General features: G+C 34.2%; 3 protein-coding genes across 7 annotated transcripts; 2 read left to right on the top strand and 1 right to left on the bottom strand.

Moving 5' to 3' along the window:
* Nucleotides 1–6,408, top strand: LOC133695093 (probable cellulose synthase A catalytic subunit 3 [UDP-forming]). Its single transcript, XM_062116901.1, has 14 exons — nt 1–160; nt 582–784; nt 877–1,275; nt 1,354–1,465; nt 1,573–1,735; nt 2,188–2,454; nt 2,542–2,887; nt 3,000–3,137; nt 3,221–3,346; nt 3,447–3,659; nt 3,745–4,021; nt 4,607–4,803; nt 4,877–5,227; nt 5,342–6,408. The coding sequence occupies exons 2-14, from the start codon at nt 704–706 to the stop codon at nt 5,924–5,926; spliced, it is 3,255 nt and encodes a 1,084-aa protein (XP_061972885.1). The 5' UTR covers nt 1–160; nt 582–703; the 3' UTR covers nt 5,927–6,408.
* A 2,033-nt stretch (nt 6,409–8,441) lies between these two features.
* LOC133693648 (cyclin-H1-1) lies at nt 8,442–12,331 on the bottom strand. Of its 4 annotated transcripts, XM_062114904.1 has the most exons (14): nt 12,136–12,330; nt 11,688–11,738; nt 11,505–11,583; nt 11,264–11,382; nt 11,090–11,163; nt 10,693–10,813; nt 10,544–10,612; nt 10,378–10,419; nt 10,064–10,132; nt 9,487–9,545; nt 9,277–9,361; nt 8,998–9,086; nt 8,812–8,895; nt 8,442–8,738 (listed from the first exon to the last, which is right to left on the bottom strand). In XM_062114904.1, the coding sequence occupies exons 1-13, from the start codon at nt 12,193–12,195 to the stop codon at nt 8,814–8,816; spliced, it is 999 nt and encodes a 332-aa protein (XP_061970888.1). In that variant the 5' UTR covers nt 12,196–12,330; the 3' UTR covers nt 8,442–8,738; nt 8,812–8,813. The 4 variants fall into 4 exon arrangements, with proteins under 4 accessions (XP_061970888.1, XP_061970887.1, XP_061970886.1 ...); XM_062114903.1 differs by having other exon boundaries at nt 8,442–8,895; XM_062114902.1 differs by lacking the exons at nt 8,442–8,738; nt 8,812–8,895 and having other exon boundaries at nt 8,902–9,086; nt 12,136–12,331.
* Nucleotides 12,332–15,257: 2,926 nt separating this feature from the next.
* On the top strand, nt 15,258–18,767 carry LOC133694311 (cullin-1-like). 2 transcript variants are annotated; one of them, XM_062115800.1, is made up of 9 exons: nt 15,258–15,407; nt 16,079–16,216; nt 16,354–16,450; nt 16,749–16,934; nt 17,712–17,759; nt 17,844–18,050; nt 18,148–18,225; nt 18,327–18,410; nt 18,495–18,767. In XM_062115800.1, exons 2-9 carry the CDS (start codon nt 16,089–16,091, stop codon nt 18,531–18,533), a joined length of 867 nt encoding a protein of 288 aa, XP_061971784.1. In that variant the 5' UTR covers nt 15,258–15,407; nt 16,079–16,088; the 3' UTR covers nt 18,534–18,767. The 2 variants fall into 2 exon arrangements, with proteins under 2 accessions (XP_061971784.1, XP_061971785.1); XM_062115801.1 differs by lacking the exon at nt 15,258–15,407 and adding an exon at nt 15,471–15,617.
* Nucleotides 18,768–19,031: the final 264 nt, after the last annotated feature.

Below are 19,031 nucleotides of genomic sequence, written 5' to 3'. Positions count from 1 at the left end.
TTAAAAATATCTCTCATTTCCAAAGGATATAGAGGAGTTGAGAGGGCCATAAAGGCTAGCCTTTGCCTTGTCTTGTCCTTGTTGTCTTTTTGGTTTTCAATTTAAATCTCCTAATACAGCAAGGAAATGGGAATTATACTGTTTTAAGTAAAAGAAAAAGGTAACTAACTGGCCTCCATTTCCCACTAAGTTTCTTGTTTTAGCAAAACAGAATTTCAAAACTTCTACTTCTTGAAACCATGTCTTGATAAGGAATCAAAATCTTGAAAAGACTCCACATTTTCTTGGAAGTTAATCGTTTTCTTGATGTGGGTTTTTAATTTTGAGCTGAGTTATGGTTTTCCCACTTGTGTTCTTGATTTAGCTCAAGCTAAGATATTGTTGATCCTTTGTGTGGTAGAGAAGTTTGCCTTTTTTGCTTTAACTTTGGCGTGTATTAGGACTAGTAAATCAATTAATTGAAGTGCCTGAGGATATTTATTTATAGAATTAAATTAAGAGAAGTAATTTGGAGACTTGTTTGTGGTTTGATTGAGGGGGGAGTTTTGAATTAATTGCTTGACTGTTGATTGTTGAAACAGAAGGGAAAGGAAGAAAGATGAGTGGCAGTTTGATTGTCTCTCTTTTAGCATCATAAATAAAGAAGAACAGAAAAGGAAAAGTTACATTGCTGTCGACAGCTCTGAGACCGGCATATTCTGCAATGGAAGTGAGTGCAGGCTTGGTGGCCGGCTCTCACAACAGGAATGAACTTGTTGTTATCCGTCGCGATGGAGAATTCGCTGTAAGCAGCTAGTTTTCTGTAAATACTCTTCTTCTTCTTATGCCAACTTATCTTGTCCTAATTCCAAATTTTTCTTGTTTATTTGTTTGCAGCCGAGGTCGTTAGAGAGAGTGAGTAGGCAGATATGCCACATATGTGGAGATGATGTAGGGCTAACGGTGGATGGAGAGCTATTCGTGGCCTGCAATGAGTGTGCCTTCCCCATCTGTAGGACTTGTTATGAGTATGAGCGTAAAGAAGGAAATCAAGTCTGCCCTCAATGCAAGACCAGATTCAAGCGTCTCAAAGGATGTGCAAGAGTCCATGGGGATGAAGAAGAAGATGGTACTGATGATTTAGAAAATGAGTTCAATTTCGATGGAAGGAATAGCAACAGACATGATATGCAGCACCATGGTGGACCTGAATCTATGCTTCACTATGATCCTGATTTGCCTCACGACCTTCATCATCCTTTTCCCCGAGTCCCTCTCCTTACTAATGGTCAAATGGTACTTAGCTCTGCTTCTTGTTCTGTCTTAAGGTTTTCCAAACTTTGAACTGAAATAATGACCCTTCATGACTTGCAGGTTGATGACATTCCTCCTGAACAACATGCTTTGGTCCCTTCATACATGGCTCCTGTCGGTGGTGATGGGAAAAGGATTCACCCCCTTCCCTTTTCAGATTCTTCTCTTCCTGGTAATTATTCCTATTCAGCCAATTGTTTAGGCAAATTGGGGGATCTTGGCTTTTCTTTCTTTCTTTCTTTTCTCTCTTGTAAATAAAAGGGAGATTGGCTGCTGCAGCACAACCAAGATCGTTGGATCCTTCCAAGGACTTGGCTGCTTATGGTTATGGAAGTATTGCTTGGAAGGAAAGGATGGAGAGCTGGAAGCAAAAACAGGACAAACTGCAGATAATGAAGCGTGAAAATGGAGACTATGATGATGATGACCCCGATCTCCCATTGTACGCCTTAGTACCGACCTTTCTTTATAGTTCCTTGCATAATTAATTGTCTTTAAGCTTTTTTATTCTTCTTATTTCCAGATAACTTGGCATGATTTACTGATTATTATACTTACCATTAGTTTCTCTTTCTGCTAAATGATTCGATTGCGCAATCACGAATTCTGTTTTTCTATGTCTCTCCTTATGCCTAAGAGCTTTAATCTAGTTTTTAAGGAAATTTAATTGTATGTAAAACAATAGTGCATTCTTCACTGTAAGTATATAAGTTTTAAACATGAGTCTTCATGCTGAAATGTTGGCAGGTATTATAGACTGTAGTAGAATATTGGTGGCAACTTCTTTCTTCTTTCTCTTCTCCCGCTTGAATTCCTGCTCCTAGATTATTTTTAAGTTTCAGATATCTTAAACATTACTGATTATGGAGATAAAAATTATTCCTTGTGGATCAGAATGGATGAGGCAAGGCAACCACTATCGCGAAAGATGCCTATTCCGTCCAGTCAAATCAATCCTTACCGAATGATCATCATTATTCGACTTGTAGTTCTTGGGTTCTTCTTCCATTATCGAGTCACACACCCTGTGAATGATGCGTTTGTGTTGTGGCTCATATCTGTGATCTGTGAGATTTGGTTTGCTGTTTCATGGATACTTGATCAATTCCCAAAGTGGCTCCCTATTGACAGGGAAACTTATCTGGATAGATTATCTCTGAGGTAAGAAATCTGCCCTGTGCTTTGGTTCCTACAACTATACTATTGGCAAGACATTAGGTGAACTCATGGTCCTAACTTGTTTGTCAGGTATGAGAAGGAAGGCCAGCCTTCTCAGCTTTCTCCAGTTGACATATATGTAAGTACAGTTGATCCATTAAAAGAGCCCCCTCTGGTGACTGCAAACACAGTTCTGTCCATTCTTGCAGTGGATTACCCTGTTGACAAGATTTCATGTTATGTTTCTGATGATGGTGCTGCTATGTTGACATTTGAGGCATTGTCAGAAACATCTGAATTTGCAAAGAAATGGGTCCCCTTCTGTAAGAAATTTAGCATTGAACCTCGGGCACCCGAGTTCTATTTTGCTCAAAAGATAGATTATCTCAAAGATAAGGTTGATGCTTCATTTGTTAAGGAAAGAAGAGCAATGAAGGTAATTAGGCTTCAATCAAAGATTTTATTTTCTTGTGCCTCTTTCTCACTCTCCCCCTTTCATCTTTGTTTTCCAGTTTGTAAAGTGACCCTTTTACTTATTCCAACTGCAGAGAGAGTATGAAGAGTTTAAGGTTCGGATCAACGCTTTGGTTGCCAAGGCACATAAGGTCCCGGAAGATGGATGGACAATGCAGGATGGTACTCCATGGCCTGGGAATAATGTTCGTGATCACCCTGGAATGATTCAGGTATGTGAATATTGATCCTCGTTTAATGCTCTTATGATAGTGATTCAATTCTTGAATAAACAAATTTTCTCAATGCTTCATAGGTTTTCCTAGGCCAAAGTGGAGGGCATGACACGGATGGAAATGAATTACCACGTCTGGTATATGTTTCCAGAGAAAAGAGACCTGGATTTAATCACCACAAAAAGGCTGGGGCCATGAATGCTTTGGTGAGTAACTCAAAATGGATTTAGGATTTCTCACATGTTCATATGAAAGTTAATCAGGATGTAACTTTTATTTGAATTCATGTGCTCATCTGTCTAACAGGTCAGGGTCTCTGCCGTGCTATCAAATGCACGTTATCTTTTGAATTTGGATTGTGATCACTACATCAATAACAGTAAGGCTCTTAGAGAATCAATGTGTTTCATGATGGATCCATTGCTTGGAAAGAGAGTGTGCTATGTCCAGTTCCCACAGAGGTTTGATGGCATTGACAGGAATGATCGATATGCAAACCGGAACACTGTATTCTTTGATGTAAGCATTCATTTATCAGAACTTCTGGATTGTTCATTGCTTCTGAAATTTGTCTGTCTAATGGAGAATTCCTCCATCACTGCAGATCAATATGAAAGGTTTGGATGGCATTCAAGGACCTATATATGTAGGGACTGGATGTGTTTTCAGAAGGCATGCACTTTATGGTTATGATGCTCCAAAAACAAAGAAACCACCAACGAGGACATGCAACTGCTTGCCTAAGTGGTGCTGTGGATGCTTTTGTTCGGGAAGGAAAAAGAAGAAGAAGACAAACAAACCTAAGTCCGAGATAAAGAAGAGGAACTCTAGAACATTTGCACCTGTGGGTACTTTGGAGGGTATTGAAGAGGGCATTGAAGGTAACATTTATAACTAATTTACTCCTCAAATCCTGGTTTAATTATAGTTCTAGTTTCCTTCACCATTGAGGTTTAAATTGAGCTAAAAAAACCACTTGGGCTGCGTATCTTATGTTACTGAACTTGGCTATGATTTCCCACTTTGGTATTTTATATGCTGATCAATTTCCTTAAGATTGCCAATATTTTTTTCTACATGACAAAGTGATGGAAAAAAAAGAATATCCTTTACGTATCCACCCAGTTTGTCAGCTTTCAGTTTGTAGTTAGCAAAGGCTGATTCTAGAATGCAAACGAGATACCATTGGTAAAGCTGATTCCATAGTGCAAAGCAAAGGACTACTGAGACATGTACTGTTAGGAACTGCTCAATGCTTTCAGTGCTAAAACTAAGTTCTACATGACTCCTCATTTGTTTATGTGCTGCTTGTCGAAGAAAGTTTAATGTAATAGTCTGCAAGCTTTTCGTAGCACTTAATTTTTTTTGTTGGATTCATTTTGTTTCTTTTCTCTGCTTGAGGCCCTGAATGATTATCCTGTTGGATCGATAATTTTGTCTTCTAAACTGGAAAAGCTTGAATTCAGGAATTGAAACCGAAAACGTGGCTGTAACATCTGAGAAGAAATTGGAAAATAAGTTTGGACAATCTTCGGTGTTTGTAGCATCTACCCTACTAGAGGATGGCGGCACACTGAAAAGTGCGAGCCCTGCATCCCTGCTCAAAGAAGCCATCCATGTCATTAGCTGTGGCTACGAAGATAAAACAGAATGGGGCAAAGAGGTAAAAGGAATGGTTAGATTTTTTTGTGGGGTTCAGACCTTTCGCTAATCATAAATTTGCTTCTGTTCCCCAGGTAGGGTGGATTTATGGTTCAGTTACGGAGGATATATTGACAGGCTTTAAAATGCATTGTCATGGATGGAGATCAATATATTGTATTCCTGCTAGGCCAGCATTTAAAGGTTCGGCGCCCATTAATCTTTCTGATCGTCTACACCAGGTCCTTCGATGGGCTCTTGGATCTGTTGAGATATTTTTGAGCAGGCACTGTCCTCTTTGGTATGGATATGGAGGGGGGTTGAAGTGGTTGGAGCGTCTGTCTTACATAAACGCTACTGTTTATCCTTTGACATCTATTCCTCTACTGGCATATTGTACTCTTCCTGCAGTGTGCTTGCTTACCGGGAAATTTATCACTCCAGAGGTATGCCATTTATTAGCCACAGGAAACTATGTGAAACACGAACAGTACGAGCATAAACTATTAAGTTTGTGTATTAGATTTATCTATTAATCTGATCTTTTGTTCAACTTGCAGCTCAGCAATGCTGCCAGCTTGTGGTTTCTGTCTCTTTTCATTTGTATTTTCGCAACAAGTATTCTGGAAATGAGATGGAGTGGAGTTGGTATTGATGAATGGTGGAGAAACGAACAATTTTGGGTGATTGGAGGGGTATCAGCGCATCTATTTGCAGTATTCCAGGGGCTTTTAAAGGTTCTAGCTGGTGTTGATACGAACTTCACTGTGACGTCTAAAGGAGGAGATGACGATGAGTTCTCAGAGCTGTATGCATTTAAGTGGACCACGTTGCTCATCCCACCTACAACATTGCTGATAATAAACCTGGTTGGAGTCGTGGCTGGTGTCTCAAATGCTATAAACAATGGCTATGAGTCATGGGGGCCTTTATTTGGTAAGCTTTTCTTTGCATTCTGGGTGATAGTTCACCTGTACCCTTTCCTGAAAGGTTTACTCGGCCGACAGAACAGAACTCCCACAATCATTATTGTCTGGTCAATTTTGCTTGCTTCAATCTTCTCCCTTTTGTGGGTTCGGATCGATCCATTCTTGGCCAAGTCCAATGGTCCACTTCTGGAGGAATGTGGATTGGACTGTAATTAAACCAGCATTCATCAGGACTCGCTCGTCAGGAAGTTTGGCTAGTAATGTTGATAACGAATGTCTGAATTGACAATCTTCAATCAGAACATGCGGTGGGGTGAAGCTTGCAGGCTGTAGATTGAATGTTTGTTTTCGTGTGGATCTTTGTTATGAACTTCTCGCCCCTCGTCTTTGGCCCATGAATTCCAAAGGGGTCAAGAAGTTGAGCTGGCTGCTGTGCCCCAGTGCCTAAGCCTTACATTTGGTGGCATGCAATTATTGTGCAGAAACTACAAAAACACTCCTTTATTCTTTTGTTTAGTTCAACTTATATATACAGGGAAGATGAAGTAGGGAGAAGAACAACTGTATACTGTGTATTATCATTCTCATGAGTCTCTCATTTCATTCGTAATAATAGCAGAAAGTGTCCTGCTTCAGATGTTGTAAAATGACAGTGGAAATGTATAGTGTTCATATGATATGATGGAGCTTATTGTTTACCCAATTGTTTCAAAAATCTACGTGACAGCATTTTAAGTATCATATTCATTTCAGCCCAAATCTTTCTCATGGCCTCAAACTTCAATTTAGCACTTTTATTAAACCTGAAGGTAGAAGTACTGTCAGATAATTATTTTAAATTAAAAATTTAAGTAAATCAAGTAAAATAATCATTTTAAATTAAAAGTTTAAGTTATTGATTTGAATTTCAAGATATAATTTAGATTTTAAAAAAATAAGATTATGAAATTATGTTAAAAAATTATTTCAGTTTAAAATTTTAAATTTAAACTATTAGGTGAGACTTCAAAATATAATTTATATTATTTTCTAACATATTAATGAAACCTAACTTAACTCATATTTTAAATTAAACTAAATAGGAGTTAATCTAGTAAGACCTGACAGGTCAGCCTATAACTTAGTTAACCAGATCAAAATTTAGTTTGATTTTATTTAAAAAAATATATGTTGATGTTTGTAAATTTAGATGAACCATGAATTCAATCATTGGCTAGCCAAATTTAATAACTTCACAATTTAGTGGATAACCTAAACTTTAATGGTTCTAAATTTGGAGTGTTTGATTAGAAGTCAGCTGTAAGTTTAACCCAATGTTAAGCAGTTTATGTTGGTGGATTAAAGCATCTCTTTATGACTACCTAAGCTTGCAATGATCTTATGTATTAACAAATTAAGGGCATCATTTGGTGCAGGTGGACAAACGCCAAAACATCCATACCAGCCCTTGTAATTTGGACGACAACCTCTAAACATCTTAGTTGTTGAACAGATGCATCATCGTCCTTGATTAATTTTTCATTAATCAGGAACATAAATATAAAAGTAATTATCTTAAAGCATGGCTTGGAAGAAAACTGAAGACTTGGCATGCTCTTTCTGAGTCGAGCTACATCACTATCCACATCTACAAAAAAAAGGTCACAAGTTCCAGGATTGGAAACATATTTTCCACGAGTCAAAACAAAGGATGGCACCGTAATCTTCTTACAAGCAAGTTTCAGACCTTCTGGAATGACTGCATAGGAAACTTACTATGGTACAAGAGAGTTCCAAAATTGTGCTTGGATCGAACCCATCTATGGTATCCACGATGATGAGCAACTCAGCTGGATTCCTCTCCAGACTGAGAAGGCTGTGGATTTATTTGTTTCTTGAAAAAGGCTCGAATGAATGGCAAATGACTGTTGAATTTGACTCACCCTGAGGTGATAAACTGGGTGGATAAAAAGAAGATTTGCGGGGAGTGAAAATCTTATGATACCCTGTAATCCTGTTTTCTGAGCGTTGTTGAAGGAAAAAGGTGCAGTTTGTGTAAATACTGACTTGTTTACCAAGTGTTTTCAAGGGCAAGTGTCATCTTTTTGCCTTGTAAGAACACCCTGAGAGCATTGTAATAGAGCAGTTATGAAAGCCCAAATCTAGACAAGACACCTGAAAGCAGGGCTCCGATGTGCTATTAAACTTCGCCGGGGTCGAAAATTGGTCGAGGTTGCCGATATCCAGGGATAAGTTTCGTACAGAACCGAAATAAATCTGATCGACCCAATCAACATCTTAATACAATTTTGAATTGATTCGAGCCACCCATCCAAGCCTTATGCCAAAAATCCAGTTTTATAACTATGATCCAGGTCCCCTACACTCCGGTTGCAAACGTTCTGCTTTCCATGGTTGATGGATTGCTATCACACTCATCAGGATTTACCATAAACCACAACAATCATATTGTTTATGCTATCACACTCAGTTCAAGAATTGCCCTTTTGACAATTAAAACATTTTCGATACAACAATGATGATACCTCAAGGATGATTGCACCTAATCCATTAAATTCGTTTCAAAGTTGATGGCTCTACAAAATTGATTACCCTGGGATCCTGAAATAAATTTCAGTCTTGAGAAATATTTCACAGAACTTCAAATGATTAGTTGCATGCCCAAAACGGATCTCATATATAATAAAAAAAAATCCAGATATATAACATGCTCATAATAAAAAATAATAAATGAATAATAACATGTATCTTATACTTAACTGGCATGAGTATCTCCCCTCCTCCAAAAAACCTTTCAATCGTTTGCTGTCAGATTGAGTTCTGGATTAGGAGAGAAATTTTGGGGTCCATTCATAAAATCGGTACAATGGCAAATTAGAAAATTCTGCCCCTATTGCGATTTTCAACTTTCCAGGCACAAATCAAGATATGACAAATTAAAGTACAAGGACCTTCTGTAATTCCATAAGATATTAATGGACTGATGTGTCATCCAAATTGGTACATAAATATAATCTCCAACAAAAATCTGGGAAGCAAAAACCAAGTTAGTAAATCGTTTAAATAAGATAGGAAACACTTGTGAACAAGGAGCAACATACAATTAAGTCAGTCCTGGGCCATTTTGCATTTCATTCGAACTCTTATGGGATTTGTGTTTTGATTTCTTCTCCCTTTTCTTATTGCTGCCAAACAGTCAAACATCAGTGGAAAAATGAAAATAGAAAGAATCTGTAAGATATTTAACTACCAATAGCTGTAAGTATTTGTGAGAGTGAAAGACATACTCATCGTGTGAGTTATGACCCCAGCATGATTTCAGCTTCCGATTTATGTGCTTCATATCCTTATCCGTAGGGAAACTGTATTTCCTCACCTGCATGTAAAAAAATAATAATAACAATTAGATGCAAAAGGACTTCATTCTCTAGAATTGAATTGCATCCACCAAACACAGAATTATTATTTCATTGTTTGACTAATCTTCTCCCCATCTGTGTATCACCAACAGGGTGATGCAAAAGAAGTTTCCAACAAATTCAAGCTGCAATTTCAAAGATTCATACCCATTTCTCGACGGCATGTAGAGATTCACTGATCTCTGAAATCATGTGTGCAGAATTCTGACGAGAGAGGACACTCTCGAGATATCTGCAAAGTAGGATACGATAAAAATCATTACTTCAGCAACTATACTTTGGCCAAGAGCAAGAGTTGAGCTTGATACTGGTCACCAACTTGAGAGAGAGAGAGAGAGTGGTTATCACAATTCAAACCTCTCAAAATCAAGAACTCTATGCACCTCATTTGCACTCTGCAGAGCAGCCAATGCCAACTGTGCCAAATTTATGATCGAGATAATGAGATCATATTATACATATATCACTAAAAGACATATCAACAGCAAAATAACTTCAACTCACACTAATATGAGAAAGCATTCTAGCATTCATGCAACAACAACATGGCAATAAATTGAGCATTCAACTTATAAGACACATTGAAACAATAGATTTCTAAAAGGACAAGCTTCCATACATTAAAGATATCATAATGCAATAAAGAATTTACTATCTTCAAAAGATCTTTGATTAACACTAACTATTTATTGTGTCAAATCATATGAGGACATTTTTTTTATTTCTGAATATTTATATGGGTTAATTGTTTTGATCTCCATAAGTTTTTCAGTTCCAGTTGGATGTTGTCCCTGCCTTTAAGATGGTTACTTTATCATTGGTCATTGCCTATCTGTGAGTTGCATGTTCTTTTCTTTCAATATAATTATGTGAAAAGAAAGATTCCATCTTCAAAGTCAATCAGGAAAAACACCCATACAACAGTGAAGGATACCTGCCCAGGAGGGAACATAACGGGTGCGTCAGTGAGCATGATTTTGTCAACCTCTGCCACTGCAGTTTCCTACAAGATATTGGTCTATCAGATTACCTATTTGTAAATCCACGGTAGAAAAGAAATTTTGTACAGCCATGTCAAATAAGATCCTGCATATCCACTGCATCAGAGAAGCATTATGCACAGCTATTCCAAATTGTCAATTTGAATGTAATAATTGCTAGAATTCTCTTCTAGATCTACAATGATTACACAGGACAACACTCAAAAACATGTTGTCAAGTCATACATGAACAAATACCAGCAATTACCTTCAGCTTTTCAACATTTTCATCTGTTGGATGGCAGAATTCCTGTCAGATCAAAGCTAAAAATCAGTAGCTCTCCAAAAAATAGATATAAAGGGGCATGAAAAGGTGCAAATTCATTTTGGATAATTGGAGGAATCACAAAAACAGAAGGATTAGTCAAACTTGCCTCTATATCAGCAACAAAACCTTCAACAGATCGATATGGTGCATAGACAATAAGATCAAATTCCAAACTCTGCGCTATAAAGTTCATATTAATACAAACACAAGTAAAAGCTAGCTAGGACAGCAATATTACATAAGCCACACCCATGCCTGATAAACTATCATCTCGTAATTGAGAATCATTTGATGATCCTGTGAAATCCCTTTACCAAGCTCCTCCGCAGACACATGATTTTCTTCTATCTTGCATGCTGCATAGATGCAGGTTAACCTGTGCACACAAAGAAGTCATTTCTCATTTAATATAGTATCATGAAACAAGTAACGAGTATCAAACAAGGGTGGTATGCAATACATCCAGTACACCATAGAACTCTAATCCATGTCTAGGCATGTTTTCAGATGATAACCTGAAGCATTTCTACCAACTTGAATGAATTGCATAAACCAATAATCATAAGAATTGGTGAATTGCATAAACCAATAGTCATGGGAATTGGCCCAATTTGGATTAGATACAAGGGAGATTTGAAAAAAGAAAACGCACATTACATGTTTTGGATCATGCTCCATGACTGACCATTGAAGATAAAACCTTTTAAAGTATAGGAGTGCAGTTGCCTGCAAAACATAAACCAATCCCAATTAGGTGCCACTAATCCCAATTATTGCAATAATGCAATAAACATCTTCCTTACTACTTAGAAACAGAATAAAGCACCTGAATTTTATGAGGAAAATAGAATGCACTACACACTTCTCGAAGTTTATACTCATAGTATACTCGCATAAATTGTTCTTCCTCAACACTTATTGGTTTTGAACGAGAATGCTTATCAGCTAACATTATAAAAAAAAAAAAAAAAAAACCACCAGACACGTGTTAAGGAAAAACCATCATCAGCATTTGAAACAAGAGATTAAAACCACAACATTAATAACATATTAGCAAAACAAATTACCATTCTCTGTCATGTTAACTTGAGGTTCTGGATATGACAATGACCCATCAACATCTACTCTCATTCTTGTCGTTCCATACTAAGCAGCACAAAAGGCACAATTAACCATCAAAAGGAAGACCATTATCATCACAAACAGTAGCAAAAAAAAACAATGAAGCAACAGAGCAAAATGCATCATACCTTCTCTAACATTTGTTTCGCTCTATTATTAGTAGCTTTATACTTCTCGGCCTGAATTGAAAACACAATGCAATTAATTTAACACTAATTAACATCACATTACCTGTTTCTGCACAAAGTTTGAGTCTTTCAAACACCAACATGTATAACTACTATAAACAAAGGTTCTCATGTGTACTAAAAAGAGCTAAAAATCCTAATTAGAACAAAAAAAATCCCTAAACTAACCTATTTAACTATTTCAAAATCAAACTTAAACTACAACTCTCGCTCTGAACTGATTTTTCTCAATTCGAATTCAATTACTAGCAGAAACGGAACTGAAAACAGAGTTAACAGACAAAGAAATCGAAAATTTTAAAAAATCTCTTTCGTTTTCTCGGAAACCAAACAGAAAATGGAAGTGGTGTTGTAAAATTGGTAGCGGAAGCGATAGGCGTTAAGTTACCAACTGTTGAGGGGTGAAGATCCACTTGGCTTTGTGACTTGAGGATTGGAAATCGGCCATGGGTGACTCGGTAACCCTATCTCAGTGATCAGCGTGTCGTGTTACTTGTTCTTTGATCAGAGAGAATTTATATTCGAATTATTTGATGTTTTCGTTGTCCTCTTAATTTTGATTTCTGCTATGTGAAGAATTGTAACAAACGCAAGGGTAAACTACTAATGTTAACTTTGTAAGCTTATTTTAGTCCTTATAGATTCTTCAGTGTTTCGATTTTACCCTTAAGCTCTTTTTAATGATTTCAAGCATAGTTTTGAAACCCGGACTGACCCGGCAGGTTGACACGAGACCCGGCCGATCAGGGGCTGGAACCAAGTTAGATTTAAAAAATAAAAAAAGAAAAAACTCGGGGTGACCCGGTTAACCCAACAAGATCCAGTTAAAAACTCAATTGCAACCCTTTGACTTTTATTTTTTTATTAAAACGACATCGTCTGAAATTTTTAAAAAAATTGATCTTGGTAAACTCATAAAAATTTAATATTTTTTTCATTTCTTAACCCTAAAGTGTAAATCTAATAAATCAGGAAAAAAATATACCTTCTTAATTATTAGACAAACTCCTTAAAATTTCTTATATCGAAATATTCTAAAAATGGTACTAAAACAATGAGAACATAAACTAAAATCATTATCAACACTAACAAAATAATCTACATGCTTGTAGTTTATACTAATTCATTAGCTTTTATTGTCTTGAAAGACGGATTATTTTTTTAACATTAAAAAAATATCAAAGTATTGCTAATATATTTTTTAATAAAAATAATGATAATTATGAATTCAAAATAATATATATTGAATAATATTTTTTAAAAATATTAATACAATGATATAAATGTTTTTTAATTTAAAATGTATTAAAATAATTTTTTATATTTTTTAAAAAATTAAAAACAATCATATCAAAACAATTAAAAAATATTAATTTTTCAGCTATCACATTCCCAAAAAAAAAAAAAAGGAAAGTCATTTGCAGTATTCATTGCATTTCATTGGTACTTCTCACCAAACATATTAGCATTTGCTTTCGTAATTATAAAACTTGACTTTGTTTAATTTGTTAATTTAAAACTTGATTCAATAACCAAAACATAATTTATATAGAGTTTTATTTTAAATTGATTTTTTATCAAAACAAAATTATTTAAAAAATATATTTAAAACAATGTGATTTGATGTTTTGTTTTTTGAAATCATAATTTAGATTGACGTACATATTAAACCATCTAATATTCAATTTGAATCTTGGACCGTGTAGATTCATGTTACATCTTTCCACTGTAATTGCAATGATTTATGCTAGAGTTTTATTTTTGTAGTTTAAAATAATTTTAAAATTTATTTATATTTTTCATAATTTTAATATACTATGTTAAAAATATTATAAAAATATATTTTTAATTAACAAACTTTGTAAAAAAAACATTTCTTCAAACAAGCATTGAAAAGGCTATGGTCAAGTCTATGATTTATGTCCTGTCAATTTAGATTGTGTTTGGTATTATAGTGATTATTATGAATATAATTAGGAAAAAGTTATTTTTATAAAAAATACTGTTAGTTGAAGTTTGTTTGGAAAAATATATATTTGGTTAAAACTGTGGTTAAAATTGAGGTTAAATAAAAAATAATTTAATGTGTTTGGTTAAAAATATTTTTCAAATTGAGGTTATAAAAAAAACATATATTAATATTGATGGGTTTTAATTGAAATATTGTAAATTTAATTACTGCTATTACATCATAAAATAAACAATACTTTATATAAAGTATTTTGTATTGTTCCATTAAACTATTTACAATTCCATCACGTACAAAATTCATCTAACAAGAATTATAGTTTTCTTGGCTTCTTAAATGTACAACAACATCAAATAAAATATCATCATGTTAGGTAAAATATCATCAGAAATAAAATTAAAATTACAATTAAATACTGCAAATACTATATTATAATATGATTTTTTTATAATATAATCATGTAGTGTAATTATATTGAGGATAAAATCATCGTGAACTATAATCGCCTAGTTTTTCTGTTTATTCTCTTCAATAATAAATGTATCTACATGCTCACGCACAATAATGTAGACGAGTAACCCTAGCCGGCGTTTGTATAATGCATCATAATATGATATAATATATAGATACAGTACTAATAACACAATTATGTTTTATAACATTTCTTCAATATGTAATAGAATTTGAACCGCCATGCATAACGTTTATTTCCTTTAAAATTAATTTTTTTTATTTTTAGACCTTTTTAATATAAAAAAACTTTAAATCATAACCACTATTATATTTTTAAATAAACTATTTGTTTGATGCAGTGGAGACTAGTAAACGATGTTTTTTTTTTAGATTGTGATAAAATAATTACTAATAGTTTTTTTTAAAAGTTTTTTTAAATACATCAAAATATTTTTTAAATTATTTTTAATATTAACACATTGAAATAATTAAAAAATATTATTTTTTTTAATAAAATACACTTTAAAAATATGCAAAAAAAAACTATCATACTTTAAAAAACTTACTATATTTCAGAGTCACTTTTAACCAAACAACTTAGCATTTACCTGTGATTTACTAACTCAAAGTATTTTTTTTTAATGAAAATAACATCATTTAAAGAATATTTTAAAAAATATCATTTAATGTTTTTATTTTTTAAAATGATAATCTATAAATTAGCTTAGAAATTCTTAATTTGAATCTTGGATGGACAGGTTGCATCTTACAATCATGGCTATCATGATTTATGCTTTGTTGAGGCTTCCTTGAATCGGTTCAAATTATTTTTTTAAATGTATTTTAAATTATTTTTCATCAGAAAAAATCGTTGATATTTTTCTTAGATTTTTCATAATTTTAATTTTAATAGCCTATATTGACTCTAGTGTTAGTTCGTGATAAGTGCCCATGTTTTTTAAAGTATTTAAAAAAACATGTGCACCTATCAATTGTCTATGACCTGTGTCCCATCAACTTACTCTGCAAGCTGACTCTCTATCTAGTCTATGCAAGCCCCATCTTTCCCTTCAACTTCCCCTGCAAGCTGCCTTCACCTACAAGTAAATGCAAGCCCCACCTTTCCCTTCAACTTCCCCTGCAAGCTGCCTTCACCTATAAGTATATGCAAGCCCCACCTTTCCTGTCACTTCCTCTCCGCTGTATCAGATTCTCGTTTCACTCCTTTGCTTAACCAGGTAGCTCTTGACCATATTTTAATTGTTTTTGGCCATTGATCACATGGGTTTTAGTGAATGTTACAATTTGTAATTTTGATGGTGATAAGGTGCAAAATTTGTGTTGGGGTTTTGCATGCAATGTAGGGAAAGAAATTGGTTTCTAATTTGCAAACCCTCAAGATTTCCAACCAACTTGGTAGTGTTTCTTTCCATGCAGGGGCATGTGAGGTGATGTAAATTTCCATGCTTTATGAGTATTTTTTGTGATTTTTCTGTCTGGCTGTGAATGTCCAATCATTAATCTCTCCAAACAAGCTCGACTCTGCTGGTTGTATGTTTTTGGCATTTGGGATCACCTAGAGTTTCTTGCCTTATGGATATTGATTCTTGAATTAGACTTTCTGGGATGTTTGCTTGTATACTGTCTCCTATGGCTGTAGTCTCTTGATCACAAGTGGACTCCCTTTTCAGGTCTTAATTAGAACATTTCCTTGGATGTTATAATTGCCAACACCACAAACTTTCTAGTGTACTCAAAGGGTTTTGGATGCTATTGTAGACTTTAGAAATTCTGTTTTCTGAAGGAAAACGAGAAATAGTCTGATGGGTGTGCAATACAGATATGCATGTCTTCTCTTTCTTTGATTTTGAACTGTAATCGTTACACTTTTAGATATTTTGGACTGCAGCTAAGCCAAGATGGATGTTGACATGATGTTGAATGAGAAGCTAAAGATGATAGATGATGCAATTACGAAGAAGAAGACGATAATGGATTGTCACCCTGAGGTTCCATTAACATCTGAGGAAAAAATGAACGCTTACGAGTATCCTGCAACATGGTTTTTACTTGCATGTCAAAGTTTGATTTCTTGATTTTTTTTACTACTTGACGAGATAAATCAATATTCCTGAACGTGATTTGAGTTGTTGAGAATTGGCATATCCTTAATGCTTGTGGTAGCTCTGTATACACTTTGTGCAATCAGAAAAGGCGAGACTACAGCAACCTGGTTTATGAGAAGTACACGAACTGTTTAACTGAGATCATTCAAGAAAGGGTGAGATTTCCTCGGTATAATCAATAATTCTGTCAGTTCGCTTCTCTTCTGCAAAATTTCTCTGGTAGAATTGGCTCTCATGAATCCAAAACGTGTTGGCTAAGAATGTCAAAGCATGAGAAACTCTCGCTTTGCTCATGATTATGCTTTCCCAATTTTGTTTTCACATAACTGGAGAGATGAGACGTGGCAGTTGAGAAGGGTCTCAATATCTGATCCTTTTCACCTCTTCAAAGTGCAATACTGAACATGATAATTAACACATCCCTTTGTTTTTCATCTTTGAATGCTCTTTTAGGCACTTCCTGTGTTAATGGACAAACATGGCACAGAACTTTTAACAGAAGTCATCCGATTGTGGTCGGAGTATAAGGAATTTGCAAGCTTTTTGTCGAAAATCTTTGCATACCTGGATAGGTACTACATCCATAGGAAAGGACTCCTATCACTTGCTGACTCCATGAGATATTACTTCTGCAATCTGGTAAGTAACTAGGCCCCTGAACTATACTTTTTCATATATGTTTATTATTTAAAAAATTGGTTAATGAAAAATACTGATTTTTATAAAATGTTTTGTTTTTGTTTTCGATGGAATATATTTTTAAAAAATTATTAAAAATTTAAAAATATCATTTCATATTTTTTTATTGTATCAAATTTTATTATCAATTTTTTTTTATAGATATATATAAAAAATTATTTTATTAATTTGAATTTTATACTAGTTTTCATTCTCATGTTTTTTATTGTTATTTTTTTAATTAGAACTTTTTTATTGATCAGATTTTATCTATTGCTATTGCTATTTATTTTGTTAAAAATAATTTATAAAATTAGATTATTTTTTTAATTTCACTATTTTTTTAATTTTTTTATATGTAAGATTTAATTTTTAATTTTTTTAATTGTTATTTGTATAATTTAAAATAATTTATGAAATTAAGTTTTTTTTTTAATTTTATCATCGTTAATTTTTTTTTATCTATTAATTATGTTCACTATTCTTTTTAATAAACTTGAATAAAAAACATTAATAAATTATTTTCTAATTTATTTTTTATGGCATTGTTAAATATTAAAAAATATTTTTCAATTTATATTCTATAATATTATCAAATATTAAAAAGTAATTTACGTTTCATAAATCTATTTTCGATGAAAATCATTTCCACTATTTTTATGAAGAAGTTTAGTTCTTATTCTTGCTTATGTGCTCTTACACTATTTTGCTGAACATAATATCCAATCATATTTTCAGGTCTGTGATAAGCTATTCAGTAAATTGCAGGAAGCAATGATGAGGCTGGTCAGTTAGCATTGACTGGTTGTTTCGTAATGGTTTGTCTTCTTTCTGAGGTGGGTTTAACTCTGTATATGACATTCTGGGCAGATCATTCAAGAGCGTGAAGGGGGGCAGATTGATCGGAACCTACTAAAGACTGTATCTTATTTACTTTTTGAGGTGGGGGGAATAGGAACCACCAACTGTTATGAAAAAATCGAGCAGATAATGCTAGCAGAAGTTGCTGCCCACTACTCTCAGCTATCTCTGGATTGGTGGTTTTGGGGTGATTCCTTTTCCAACTACCTGCGGAAGGTCAGTGATGCTTGAAACTTTGGCATCCCGAAGAAGCTAATTCTTTGTTTATGTAGCAACCTATAATCTATAAACCATTCTCATTCTATTGTTTCAGGTTGATTGGTGCTTGAACCAGGAGGAAGCCAGAGCAGAACTCTACCCATCCCAGACCACCAAAACAAAAATACTGGATGTACAGTGTTCTGTATCTCAGTCTCATAACACCATGGATGCTGTTTTGTTACATGTTTGGCATGCTGATATGATCCTGCACTGATTTGGTTTTTGTTGCAGGTGATGAAATATGTTTTGCTGGAAAGAAACGCAAAGAAGTGGGCTCAGAAGCAAAACGCCGAGGGGATGGCAGCTGAAGATCAGGTGTTCTTCAATTTGCATATTAAGTTCATGATGACTAAGATAATTGAAATTGTCTCTAAACATCAGCTAACCAATTTCATGCAGGAGCTGTTATCCAAATATGCTAGCCTGAAGCTTGAATAGGATAGCTCTGCTGCCATTGTTGCCAGCATCGCATGAGTGACGTCTGCGCGTCGGAGCTTTACAAAGGAATCCGAAATCCACAGCTGGTGGCATTTCAGGGTGTATATACGAATATGAAATCCTTTAAACAAGTATAGTATCGTTTTATTATAATATTCAGCATGAATTGCATATGATCTGCAAATGCAATCCAACTCTCCTAAGTGTGACAATGAAGTCAGTTAATTGGTTTAACTTGTCTATATAACTTCTGTACTTGCTTCCTACCGAGTAATGTGTGTTTGTATTTGTGGTGTGCCGCGGAGATAAAGTTGAACCGTATTTTTTTAAATTTTTTATTTTCTTAAATTAATACTTTTTAGTTTTTTTATATGTTTGCTAAAAATATATAAAAATATTATTTTAATATAATTTTAAATAAAATTACTTTAAAAAATAAGTTAAACTACAATTCTAAACCCACTGCATCAATGTGGTAGGGATCCTAGATCCCAAAAC

Source organism: Populus nigra, chromosome 5 (genome assembly GCF_951802175.1).
Source record: "Populus nigra chromosome 5, ddPopNigr1.1, whole genome shotgun sequence".
NCBI classification, from domain to species: Eukaryota; Viridiplantae; Streptophyta; class Magnoliopsida; order Malpighiales; family Salicaceae; genus Populus; species Populus nigra.
This window is presented reverse-complemented; position numbering and strand designations above follow the sequence as displayed.